Source organism: Rattus norvegicus, chromosome 9 (assembly GCF_021556685.1).
Source record: "Rattus norvegicus strain SHRSP/BbbUtx chromosome 9, alternate assembly SHRSP_T2T, whole genome shotgun sequence".
Taxonomy (NCBI): Eukaryota; Metazoa; Chordata; class Mammalia; order Rodentia; family Muridae; genus Rattus; species Rattus norvegicus.
The window spans coordinates 26,189,876-26,203,776 of NC_141542.1; the positions used below are offsets into that span (position 1 = coordinate 26,189,876).

Here is a 13,901-nt window from a genome sequence, read left to right on the forward strand (position 1 = left end):
CCATGCCTGCCTGGATGCTGCCATGCTCCTGCCTCAATGATAATGGATTGAACCTCTGAACCTGTAAGTCAGCCCCGATTAAATGCTGTCCTTATAAGAGTTGCCTTGGTCATGGTGTCTGTTCACAGCAGTGAAATCCTAACTAAGACAGTGGGGGACTAATGAAACTTATTGGGGGGGTGTTTTGTTTTTCTGAGACAGGGTTTTGTATAACCCTGATTGGACCATAGACTTATCATGTAGATCAGGCTGGCCTTGAACTCACATGGATCTACCTGCCTCTGGCTCCCTAGGATTAAAAGCATGTGCTAGCATGCCCAGCAGACGTCTGAAAACTATTAGGCCACAAAATCCTAAGAAACTGAAATGCAAAGATTAAATGGGTGAGAGGACACTTCATGGGATCCCCAGAGCATTCTGTAAGGTTGAAGAGACCTCTTCTCTTCCTGAAAGGAGAGGAGGCGTCACAAGACTCAGGAAACTCATAAAGCTGCAAGTCACATGAGGTTACACAGGCATTGAATGAGGGAGCAGACCTTTCCGTGCCTTTACATTGTACAGACAGCCACTTGGTGCATCTTTTGAAGGTTGTTGCCTGTGCTGGGATGAGTCACCCACACCCCTTTAAGTAACCCTGGTCAGCTCATTGGTGCACCGGCTGGACCTTGGTGGGGTCATTTTTGAAGTTCCAAGTCCATGCCCTTTCTGGAATGAGCAGATCTTTTGTTCACATCTCCCCAGGAAGCCACACCCTCTGCCCTCCTTCCACCCCATCTCCATTTCTAGCCATTCCTTCTACACAGACAAACTAGGTGTCCTCTATGTGCTGGGACCTGTCAGCCTTTGGCTGTGTTTGGAAGAGATCTTGTTGGACTATAGAGTCCTCACACACAATCCACTTCCTAGCCCAGCATCTCCCTATGTGGACACTGCCCCTCTGTGAAGGAGAGACACGATTTATGACCTCTTGCAAGGAATTATAGTCAGTAACAGGCAGAGCCAATTTGTGCTTCCCAAGTGGGGCAGGCAAAATCAATTAATGATGAATGTAAAATGGCCAGGCGGGCCTGATGGCAGAGTGTGGCCTAACACCCGGAGATGATAAGGAATTTTCTGAGCCTGAACTAATAGGAAGATAGGAGGGCAAAGGACCAATCTCGTGTACAGTAGGCAGAGAATCCAGACTAAACAGTAGCTAGGCTCGGGCCTCCTCCTGTCTGACTGACTCTAAAATAAGGGGCGAGTCACCTTACCATCTGACATAGGTAATTACTCATGGACTCACTCTGCAGAAAAGTCTACCCGGAGGTGAAAGAGCACTTTCCAGACAGGAGCCAAGGGAGAGAGACAATGAGGCCTAGGTATGTGCCCTGTAGGAAAAAGGGTGAGGGGGTGAAACCATCAATAGAGCCAAGCTTTGGAGGGCTGAGTTGTGGGCAAGGATGCCAGGGGCTCCTGGAGGTTTCCTTACAGTGGGCACTGTGTGATGGGACAGGTCTGTATGGATCTGAGTTGTTGATCTCAGAGGAAGTCCAGGCTGCTGTGATCAGCAGTCAGGATGTGGGAAGCTGAGGGGTAATTTTCAGGCGGCCTCCAATCAAATAAGCAGCCACACCTGATGTTGGTCTTTTAAAGAGATTTACTTTGTATTACTTTGGTGTGTCTGAGTGTTTTGCCTGAATCTATGTGTGTGTATCACATGCATGGAACCTGAAGAGGGGCTTAGATACCCTAGCACTGGAGTTACAGACATTGTGAGAAACTGCGTTGGTGCTATGACTTAAGCCCGGGTCCTTGGAAGAGCACTGGGTGCCATCCTGCCAGCCCTGATATTGATCTTGTCTAATCATTGCTACTCTATCTTTTAGAAAGAGTGGAGTGTTGTTCTTGTTGTTGTTATTGTTGTTTGTTTGTTTGGCATAGAATGTGAACCTAACTGGAAACAGTGTTGAGAGTCTGATAGAACTGGGAAGGACTCTCCATTCTCCAGACCAAGAAGTTAATCTGAATGCACCCACACCCACAGTTCTGAAACAGATGCTTTGGCCAACATTGGGCTTCCTCAGCAGATCTGAGATTGTTCACTGGGGAAATGATGCCAGAAGTCATGGCAGAGGATTTAGGAGGGAGGCAGGGCAGAGTGTCTGTAAGCACGGGTCTGCTGTGGACCTTGAGGCTTGGCCCTACCTGGGAGAATACAGAGCATGCCTTAGACTGTCCACAGAAGGCAAGAAAACCAAGCGCTCACCTGAGACCTGGGTGTCTCCCCGGATTCCTGCACATGAATGAGGAGACCCTTAGGAGGAGAAGAGCCTTCTGATAGAAGGACGTGTGGTCAGGACGGAAGGACATGCACTGTCCACTAAGGCTGAGCCAGCCTTTGAGGGCTGTGGGATGTGAGCAGAGTTCTGATAGAGTCTGGTTTTCACCTCCTTTCTGGTCATTATTGTTGTAACTTCTGCAGGGACATCCTCTGATGACCTGGATGGATCAATGAGAAGGTAGTCTGCCTTGATCCACCAGACAAATGCCTTGGAAGCTTGGTAAAATTAGGAGGACCATGCCTTCTCTCCTGATGGATAGTCCTCTTGGTAGGGTGACGGTTAAGGGGTTGCTGGATGCCTCGTGTGAAAGAATCTTCAGGTATATTATGCTACTTCTTCAGGCCATGGGTAGAATCCAGAACTCTGAGAAGCACTGGGGTCAGAGTTCTCGGAGGCTGAGATGCCATGGGTCATCATAGGCTGAGGCCTGGGATGTCAGGGGTCATCAAAGTCCGAGGCCTGGGATGACATAGGTCATCCTGTGGATGAAGTGTGGTACAGATCACTCAAACATGTGAGGGTGCTGACATGAATGCTTTTCATTAGTTGGTTTGATGGCTAATCTCATTCTTTTTTTAATTGAAAAAATTCATATATTTTCTCCTCCTTCAATTCCTCCCAGGTTCTCCCCATCTCCCTACCTACCCAACTGTTTCCTTAGAACCACCCATAACTGTTGACTTTTCAATCTTTCTGTCTCCTTTTCCACACAGATCCCTGAGTCTTGAGGGGAGGGGTTTGATGAGAAGATTCCATTTGGAATGCATTGCTCCAAATTCCCTCATTCAGTGTACATAGTCTCTCTTTCCCTCCCTTCCTCCCTCCCTCCCTCCCTCCCTCCCTCCCTCCCTCCCTCCCTCCCTCCCTCCGTCTCTCTCTGTCTCTCTCGCTCTGTCTCCCACTCTCTTTCCCCAAACCCCTCTCTCAAAACAAACAAGTAAAAAAAAAATAGAAGAAAACCAAGAAACAACAACAAAGAAAAAAACCTCCAAATTCCACAGAAATGAAAATAAAAACAAACAAGCAAAAAACCCAATTAAGACAAAAAAATGCTCAAACTCAGGAAAATGAAACAAAAATACTACTGAGCTGGTTTTTGTTGGCCACGTCCTACTGGCGTGGGGCCTGCCCTAGAGCACGGTTGAATACATTGCAAACAACTGAAGTTCTGTCTTCCAGGGGTTACTAACTACAGACGGTTTCTGCTTGGGGGTGGGAGCCACATTCTCATTCCCTTCTCTGAGATGGGACTCTTGCCTGGCTTGACATGGCCCAGGCGTGGCCTCGGTGCTTGTGAGCTCGTGCGTGTATCCGTCCTGTCAGGAGAGGAAGACACCATTCCCTGGGAATCATCCACACTTCTGGATTTTACAATCTTTCTGTCTCCTTTCCCGAGCAGATCCCTGGGGGATCTCAGGGAGGGATTTGATGACCTGAGTGCACTAAAGCCCCCAACTGACTGCGCACTGCCCAATTGGGGTCTCTATGTTAATTCTCATCTCTTGAAGAAGAAACTTTCCTGAGGGGGGCTGAGCAAGGCGCAGATCCAGCATGGTGTCCTTGGGAGTCACTCTGTTGCTGTGTTCCTTTAGTAGGATAATAGTATATTTTCTCCTACCATGACCTATCTAGTCTCAGGTCCTTCGACACTTTAGGGGTGTCAGGTACGGGCTCCATCTCATGGGGTGGGCCTTAAATCCAATCAAAACATTTGGGCCACCATTGCGTTAATATGGTTAGCAGGTGCACGCTGTACTCACAGTGCTCGTGGCTGGGTCTCTCCATCAGGTGCAGAGTAATGTATGTGTACGGTTTTGGAGAAAAGCCTGTGATGTTTGGGGGTTTTCATGGGGCGCCTTTGGCTAGTTAGTGTCCATTACCTGGAATCTAAAAGCCATGGATTTGTGTATGTTGCATTGAACGTAAAGGGTAGAGTGAACACCGTACTGGAAAGTTCTGGAGCTGTCGTACACCGTGTCCAAAGTTTAATGTACGATCCAGCTATTGACACAAATGCCCCCCTCTCAGTGGTTAATGACAAGGAGTGTTTGGTCCCATGGCAATAGGTCTTGGAGTCAGCTGTGGCTGGGCTTCCCTGGGAAGCTCCCTGTGAGTCTCCAGGCTGCCTTGACTTTGCTCTCTGTATGTTCTGGGATACAGGCTAAAGGACACAGCTATCAAGTACATCTCAAGATGTCACGGGAGTGGAGGAAGCAAGCCTAACTGTGCCCAGCCTCTGCTTGGGTCTCCAACGCAGGTCACAGAGCTAAGCCCATGCCTGACGTGCAGGAGAACGCCTTACCCCAGAGTCTATGGCAAAACTTTGGATGTGAATTCTACTAAAGGTGAAGAATTGACACCAGTTATTCAGTGTCCCAAGGTCTCCGTCTGATTTCTAGGGTTCCCCTTTAAAAAATTTTATATAATTATTCTTACCGTGTATGTGTATGCACAGTGTGTGTGTGTGTGTGTGTGTGTGTGTGTGTGTGTGTGTGTGTGTGTATTCACATAGCATGTGTGAGGGGGGGAGACATGCATGTCACAGGGTGTATGTGTATGTGGAGGTCAAAGGACAACTTTGGGAGTCAACTCTCTTCCTTCTATGCAGGTCCTGTGGATCAAATGCAGGGTTGGTGACAAAGGCCTTTAACTTGCTGAGAAATTGGAAATGCCGGTTTGCAAGATATGGGAAAGCACCTTCCCACCCCACCCTCCCCCTGTGGAGGGAATGAGAGACAGGCGAATTCAATGTAGGGTTGGACTAGGGTCACCGGCCAGCTTGCTTTTCTGAAACCATTTGATCTTCCCATTGGAACCCAGACACCCTTGTTGTTCCTGTTCTACTGAGCCCACATGGAGTGCTGCTGCATCCTTTCAAAGCACTCATCCCTTCCTCCCCTTGGAAGAGGCCCTTTGGGGAGGTCCAGTGTGGTCCAGCGTGGGTCTACACCCAAGCCCTAGCATCCACTGAGAGATTTAAGGTGGGAAGCTCCCTAAAGGCTGACCAGTGGCCCAGAGACGTGGGTTTCCTGGCTGGTGTGTCCTCTACTTTCTTACTTCCTCTCCAGCCTGGGTGAGCATTTCATACCCTGTCACACATCTCAGTCAACAAAGCCTTTGGATCCAGGAGATATCATCTCTGCAGGAGAGGGAAAGTCAACAAGCCTTGGCGAGATCTAGAATATGGACCACATCAAGGCCTTCCAGGATCACTGATCCCAACCACAAGAGGCTCTGGCCAGGTCCTGTTATCTCAAGAACCCCGAGTGTGCATTTGTGAGACTGCGTTTATAGCTGTGGACTCATGAAGAGCCTCCTGTTTGCCTTATGTTGCGCTGGATACTTTACCGAGGGTTGGGCTAGGGTGGGCAGGAGTGACCCCCACCCCATGGGACTAAATCACTGAGCCACAGGCATGCAGAAAGAGTGCAGCCTGAGAAGCAGGTTTGATCCCCAATCTGCCACTCATAAGCAGAGGACTGTTTATTCAGAATTGGCACTGCGTCAGGGTCACAGGGAAGAGTTGGGTAACAGGCTCTGGCCGTCTTAGCACTTTCCATCATAAAGTCTTTGGCAGACCAAGAAAGCAGCCGCGGAGGGACAAGGCTGGCCTGCCCCATCCTTCCGGTTCCTATGGTATAAGCCAGGTGTGGCTAAGGATGCGGCAGGCCTGCATAGCTTCATTTGCCCCAAATGGATTGGACCACCACCACCCACCATCCACCACCCACCAAGTCCAGGTTTGTGTCACCTCCTTGTCCACTCCCCAGGGTCACGGGTTCTTGTCTTACCGAGCGGACCACGAGCATTTGTCAGGTATTTTTATTCAGCTGTAATCATTTCTGGGCACCCGTCTCTGCCTCTCCATTGCCACCCAACTGGAGTTGCGTTGGGACCCCAGTACAGGTATCTGCTGACTGTGTTCCCCTCTTGTGTCTACTTAGTCCAAGTCACAGGCTCAGGGTGCGGGATGCTGGCCATGGGATGCTGGCCGTGGGATTCTGGGAGGGTCACTGAGGCAAGACCATTAGGCAGCTATGTCCCCCTGTGGGACAGGGAGTTTAGGCTTTAATTTTGTAGAGCCCCATGCAACTTGGTGGGGTGATGGCTCAAGGAACTGGTAGCTGCTGAGCTCTGAGTAGCTAGCTGCCCGTGTTCTGTGGTACTGTGAGGTCCTCAGACTGCAGGGTACAGCTCCCTGGAGACAGGGCAAGTGGGTGATGGTTTGGGCTGGCACGGTGGCACTGAAGGTGCCCTACATTCTGATCTAGGGCTGTGAAGGCCTGCCTAGCTTGCCACAGCCATTCCTGGGCTTGAGAATAGGGGCGGACTTGGGCGATGGTTGGCAAGTAGATCATCCTCCTGAGCAGCACTACCTGGAATGTCCCCAGCCTAAACATGTCGGTGAGCAGCAGCCCTGGCTTGCCTCCAGCTCTCTGTACAGCCCACCCTGTCAGCAGTTCTGTCAGGACCTTCTGTCAGCCCTATATGCCCTCTCTGGTGCTCTCCCAGACATTGTCCTCTAAAAGTCGTTCTCCTCCTTTGGCCTCAAACTGGTCAGCTGCTCCATAGGGTGTCTTTCCATCGTATCTGAGGTCACTAGTAAGGGGCAGGCTCTGCATCGTCTCGTTAGCCATTCCGTCTGCAGGACGAGCTTGGACTCCCATCAGAGTCAGTTGCTTCCCAGGCCTGAAAGAAGACAGGGTGCTGGTTAGCTTGGGGGTAGAGCTTTTCCCTGAGCTGATGAGCACCAAGGGGAGGCTGGCCATACTCTTTATCCCTGTCTCCCAGGCTGTGCAGCAAATACATTCTTTGTTAAGATGTCACTCCTGAGCAGACCACACTCATTCTAACCCCATGGACCCATGGGTGCCTCTACACACACACACACACACACACACACACACACACACAGAGAGAGAGAGAGAGAGAGAGAGAGAGAGAGAGAGAGAGAGAGAGAAAGAGAGAACAGTTTAAAATAAGCCTTTAAGAAGAATCAGTCTTGGGTTCCACCCTAGACACGCAGATTGAAGTCTGTGTTTGAGCAGAATCCTTACACCCATGACTGTGACCGTGTAAGCAAGGAATGAGCTCATACTTCATCTGCCTAAGGTTTCTGTAGATTGGCAGGTGCAGGAGGGCGCTGCTCAGATCCTTTGGGTGAAGCGATGACTACAGTTTGAACAGTTTCAGTGGGCAGGGAGGCTGAGGGCTGAGGGGGTGAGAACAGTGAAATCAACTGGTAAAGTCAGTGTAGTCAGCCACAAGTGGACAGTGAGCCTTGCTGTGAGTAAGGTCCGTGGGCTCTATGCCTACAGCACTACTGAAGCAGAATGGTGATTACGTCTCCCTGAATGTGAGGGCTAAGAGGGTAAAGCAACACAGCTCTTGCCTACAGACTTGCAGGGCTGGCACTGTACATGAGGCCTTACCATGGAACTTAGCAGACACAGCCCTTAAAAAAACATTCTTTCAGAATAGATATGTATGTATTTATAGTGTGTGTGTGTGTGTGTGTGTGTGTGTGTGTGTGTTGTGTGTGTGTGCGCGTGCGCGCGCGCGCGCTTGTATGCCTATATGCCACAGCCTGTGTGTAGAGGACAAGAACAATTTGTGGGAATTGTTTTTTGTTTTTGCTCGTTTGTTTTTCCTTAACCACATAGGTGATGGAAAGGGGACTCAGGTCACCAGGCTTGGCCCCCTTACCAGCTGAGCCATCTCAATGGCTCCCTTTCCACATACTGTCCTGTCCTAACCCAACACAAGGACAGAAAGGAAGTCAGGGTATGTCTTGCTGACGAAGGTTATGCTTAACTCTAGGGCCCCTCAGACACCGCAGGCCACAGCACAGACCCATGGGATTGAAATCCCGCAGGTGGCTGAGTAATTCCAATACACAGCCAGGGCTGATTGGCTGTTTGGCCAGGTGGGGTGAGAATGAGGTCACCTCAGGCCTCAGGTCTGATGTTTTCTCCACGTTGTTGATGAGAAGCCTGGGTTAGGATTGGCTAATGCTGCTGTTGGGGGGTGGAAGGGAGTCCCACCCCTAAAGTCCTAACTCTCTAGACACCAGCACGCAGCCTTCCTGGGCAGGAAGGTTCCTGGGCAGGAAGGTTGAAGAAGGTGACGTCTTTCTGCTGCTACCCAGCAGAGCTGGAGTACAACTCACAGGAAGGGCCCACTACACGGCCTTTCGAGGCCGATTTGTTGTACACGCTGTGTTCCAGTCGGGCAACGAAGCTGGAGTAGCGCAGAGATGAGGGCATACCTGAAGTGGAGGGCACCATCACCAGCCTACCATAAATGAGGCGTGTCTCCTTACCAAGCCACCTTCCCTGACAGACTCTCTCTGAAGAGACTCATGGCAGCGTGAGGGTGGATGCTGTCTATCTCTGACACAGAGATGTCACCCCGAGGCTACAATGGCAGAGACGGCTTGACTTGAGGTTGTGTGTTTCCTAATCGTCTCTCTCCACCTCCCTGCCTCTCTGGCCCCTGGAAGGGCTCCAGAACTCAAGCGGAGGGTTTGAGGTATGTTGTATGGCCTTTTCCTGGCACCTCCTGGAGAAGGAGAACTTGTGCTTATGGAATCACTCCAAGGGACTTTTCTAGATGGAAAAATATCCAAAATCCAAGAGTTAAGGGGGACTGTAAAAGGGGTCTGCAGAACGGGCTAACCTTATTTCCTCAGATGTCAAACCCACACTTGGCAGCGAAAGGGTAGACTCCATGGCTGATGAACGCCCCTGTGGGGACATATACCTGTCTGCAGGTGCCCCTAGCAGGGATTTAAACATCTCGCTGGCATTTCCCTGGGTCCTAAATCAAGCCAACTCTTCCTGGCTCTTGGTGCTTTCTTAGAACAGAGAGGGCCTTATGTTAAACTGCCCTGTCAGGGGTCCTGCTTCCATGAGTTCTGGGAAGAAACCATGACGGGGCAGGATGCTAAATTAAGAGCAGAGAGTCCCAGGCAGGGGAGGGTGTTTGCTTTGGCTGAGGTGGTGCAGGCCTGGCTGCTGTTTGCCAGACAGCCCAGCCTGGTAAGTTAGGCTGCACGCAACATGCTACATGGCGGGCTGTGTGTGTGCACAGGTTAAGCCTACTGGCTATGTGGGACGTAGCCCCTCTCCATGGCTTTCCCAGAGTCTGCATGGTCACTAAGAAACCAGGGGGTTGGGGGAGGTCCTTTGAGAATAACAACTGGATTGTGGGACTTCTGTGTGTTTTGATGGATTGCTTCCAGGCTGTCGTTCGGAGAACAACACTCCTGGCTGAGGACACAGGAGCTGTTGTTCACTTTCCTATCCATCCTGGTCCTTTTCCCCAGAGGCCAGGAGACACAGCTGAGAGGGCCACTCTCTCTCTGTGGCTCCTGAGACAGTGTGACTTGGTGTGGAGAGCGGCAGCACATGGGGGCTTCCTTGGCTCTGCTTCTCACTAACTGTGGACAACCTTAGGCAGCTTCTTCAACCATAGCAAGCTTGACTCCTCCTTTGTCAGAACACGTGGAGGCCAGAGTTCAATCTTGGGAATTATTATTTAGAAGGCACCCACCTATTTTTATATTAATTAATGAACGTAGAGTGTGTGCTATGGAGCTCACCCATGTGGAGTTCAGAGGGCAGCTTGTATAGGGGGGGTGGTTGTCTCTGTCTGTGAAGGGGCACTGGGGACCAAAGTCATCAGACATGGCAATGAGCACTTTGCCTTCTGAGCCATAGCTGGCTCCAGCTGCCCTCTGAGACAGGCTTTCTCACTGGGACTGGATGCTCACCCCTTAGCCTTGACTGCATGGCCACCAAGCCTAGGGTGGCCTGTCTGCTTCCCAGCTCCAGGATTATAAGTGTGTGTCCATGCCTAGATTTTCACATTGGTTCTGGGGATGAGACTGGGGCCCTTGTGTCTGTGTAGCTCACATTACTGACTGGGCAATTTCCCCAGCCCTGGTACACATTCTAAGTAAAGTCCTCTCACCTGGCACTGAGGGCATGGGCCTTTAACCCCAACTGTAGGGAGGCAGGGGTAGGCTAGCCTGGCCTAAAAAGCAAGTTCTAACCAAGGCTATACAGAAAAAACCCTGTCTCAAGAAACAAACCAAATTAAAAAACAAAGTGCCCAGGCTGCCTACTGTCAGGGACAGCGTCCGCAGGAACACACCATCCTGATAGCACCTGTGGGCGTGCATCTTTCCTAGAGAGTAGGGAAGCATTTGCCTCAATACTGCTCCCTCACAGGCTCTGGGGGAGGAATGATGGCTGTCTTCTGCACTTCCTTATGGGGAGGCCATTGGCCCTTCCTTCTCTTTCTTAGGTCCCCACACCATTTCTTCTTACTTCCTTGGGGAGGTTTCTGGTCCCCTTCCTTGATCGTCAACAAGGACGGAAAGGTGCCTAAGAAGTCATTAAATCACATTTCTGGGTGGATGGCATTTGCAGAGAGGGTTAACAAAGCAGGAAGGAGCCATCCTGAATGTACGGGCTCCATCCAGCAGGCTAGGGTTCTGACAGAACAAAGGAGGGGGGAGGGGAGAGCTTTTTCATCCTTCTGCCTGCTTCCTGGTTCCATCCTGTGTGTTGTTCTCTGTCCTTCCTGCCCCCATGGACAGACGTTCTGACACCATGAGCCCAGACTGAACTTCGTGGGAAAGTGACAGACACACACCACGCGGTGAACAACATTCCTGCCTATACACAGTCATCTTCACAGCCTCAACCTAACGACAGCCTCCTCCTGGCCTCCTGATTTTCTTCAGCTCAGCCCCCAGCTCCCCAACTCTGCACAGCCATCCTCCCTACATACACCTGACCCGGCACTGAATGGCGCCTGTCCACCACTGCCATGTGGTGAGGCCCACGCTGCTGCTCCCGGTGCTCAAATGGTGGCAATACAGGGATACTCTAGTTGTGTGCTGTGCTGATAACAGTCCTCCTTCAGCTTGTGTCCTGTCTTTGTCAAATTGGTTCAATCTAAGCCACAAGTGGGTAATGGAGAAACTGAGCGTGTTATCCACATGGGCAAGGTGTCAGCCGCATGACCCAAGACTTTCTCGTTTTAAAAAGCTGTCTGTGGTTTGACTCTGCACAAGGCTTGGCTGTCTGTGAGTGAGGCGGTGAGATAGAGCATTTGGGGGTCTAGTAGGAAGTCCTTGGGTCGCTGCAGAAGCCTGAGCCCTGAAGGGCTCTTGGTTCCTGTCCCACCATGAGACCCCTCCCTCTTACCCTCCCCCCACTGCCATGAGGTTGTAGGCAGAGCAGAGCTGCTGTAAACGGTGTGTGTGCCCTGGAACTCCTAGAACTGGAGTAAATGGACCACTTTTCTTTACTGAGTTGCCCAGCCTTAGACATTTTATTATAGCTATGGGAAATGGACAGACAGGTGGACCACTAAGGAGGGCAGCTTTTGACAAGCCAAGACAACACTAGCCACTGGAATATTGGGGTAAGGCTGAGACTAAATGCAAATGCAGGCGAGGAGGGCCTGGCCTTGCTCCTGAGGGTGTCTGGGAACGGGAGGGTCTTGTCCACAGTAGAGAAAACATGGAACAGTAGAGAAAAGAGAGCAGACCAGTGAGGAAGGCCAGCAAGGGGCTTTCTCCTCCTGCTGTGGGACAGGTATTTCCTTCAAATCTGACGCAGCGTCCCCAGGCCTTCACATAAATACGTCCACAACTCCAAGAGGAGAGTGAGGTTTCTAGCTAGGGGTTCAAGGATTACCAAACCTCCCTCAGCTCCTTCCTGTTTGGAGAAGGCTGGGCAGGAGAGAAAGATGCCTTCTGGTGACAGAGAACAAAGGAGCCAAGGCAGGAGCAGGGGGAGGGAGTCTGGCCAGGTACAGCAGGAGCAGCCAAGCCACATTCACACACCTGGCCCCTGGGACTCGGAGAAGGGCTTGGCTCACGAGAGGTGACGACCAGGACAATGGTTGCAGGAGCTCGAGAGGTTTCCTTTGCAGCTTCCTGCTTGCTTCAGCTTTCTCCCAAGTGTGGGACACAAGAGTGGGGACAGCTGGACCCTGCAGGGGTCCCAGGGGGTGTGTACTTACATTTCTTCTGTAGAATGCTCTGTCTGGCCTTGATGAATGCCAGGATGTCGGAGTCTGTCTGTCTGTCTCCAGTGAGCGGGATGGATGATGGCCTTTCCGAGATGGCAGACAAACACGATCACAATATCACAAGTCTACACCTCATACCCAGAGTGTATATATATGTGTGTGTGCGTGTGCATGCCTGCGTGTGTGTGTGTGTATGTGTGTGTGCATGTGTGTATGTGTGCATATGTATGTGTGTATGTGTGCATGTGTTGTGGTGTGTGTGCGAGTATGTGTGTGTATGTGTGCGTGTGTTGTGTGTGTGCGTGTGTGCATGTGCGTGTGTGCATGTGTGTGTGTGTGCATGTGTGTGTGTGTCAGAGGATAACCTGGCAGACGGTCTTTTCTACAGAGGGTTCTCAGGATGGAACTCAGCTATCAGGTGTGCACAGAGAGTGCCTTTACTGCGCTTGCTCTTCTGTTTTGGAGCCCTTAACTTCCTGGGTCTTAAAGGCCACGATCCTGGTTCACTCTTGAACTCTTTTTCTACTTCAATAAACTGATCAGTCCAGCCTTGGGCTTTTGCTTCCATTGTTTCAACTCCCTGTTGCTGCCCCAGATGCTCTGTTACACACCTGACCGATGCTTGCTCCACGGTTACAAGGCTGACCGATGCGCCTCCATCCTGTCTTCCCAAGCCTTCATATTCACTCATCCCAGACTTACCCGAACCAACCCACTCTACCCACTTCTCCTTTGGCACTTGGCATAGATCTGACATCTTGACGATGTCTCCCCTGTACCCACGCACCGCTAACAAGGTGTAGCTATTTGTCCCCAAGGCAGAGGCTGCTATTCTCTATCTCTTTCAAATCACAACCATATTTAGCTAAAGTGCCACTGTTAAAAACTACATTTCCCAGCATCCTTTGTAGCCATGTGGCCAAACTTGTAAGCAGAAATGTATGAGACCCAAAAATTCTTTTGAAAACGGGAGGATGCTGGGCCCTCTTCCCCACTTTCTTCATCTGGCTTAGAGAGCCCCCACCCCACCCCAGCCCCTGGCTTTGCCGATCTCATGCCTAGGGCTCCATGAGGTGACATGAACAACCACATGAGGAGCTTGCTCTTGGTCACTGTGATTTTTGGTGGGCACCCTACCTGTAGAATTCTGCTCAAGAGCTGCATGGTGGGGGTAGGGGCTTAGGGGGTGGATGTTGAGGTACAGCAGCGGGAGATGGTGAGTTCCACCAGCAGAGGGCGCACTCAGCCTGAGGCAGCTCTGAGAGAAGGGCTCAGATAGGGGACTAGGGTTCTAGTCTCATGGTGCCAGCAGCCCAAGAGGCCCTTGAAACTCTGTTAGCCTGATCAGAACTCCAGCTTCCTGGGGAGGCTACTCAGTTCTCTTTAGTAGGGGGCAGAGGGCTCTCCAGATCTTCTCTAACTGGCTTTTGGGTGGGGTGGGGGGTAAATGTAGACCCGGCCAGCTTTGAACTTACGGAGTTCCACCTGCCTCTTTCCCCTAAGTGCTGGGATTAAAGGTGTGCACCA

General features: G+C 51.0%; 1 protein-coding gene across 1 annotated transcript in view; it reads right to left on the reverse strand.

Annotated features, from left to right (window-relative positions):
• Window positions 1–6,131: 6,131 nt before the first annotated feature.
• The window catches only part of Kif6 (kinesin family member 6), a 295,931-nt gene continuing 288,161 nt past the window's right edge, over window positions 6,132–13,901 (reverse strand). Inside the window, 2 exon segments of the mRNA NM_001431181.1 lie at window positions 6,132–7,013; window positions 12,366–12,457. Of these exon segments, the coding sequence (NP_001418110.1) occupies window positions 6,997–7,013; window positions 12,366–12,457 (109 nt within the window). The 3' untranslated portion in view covers window positions 6,132–6,996.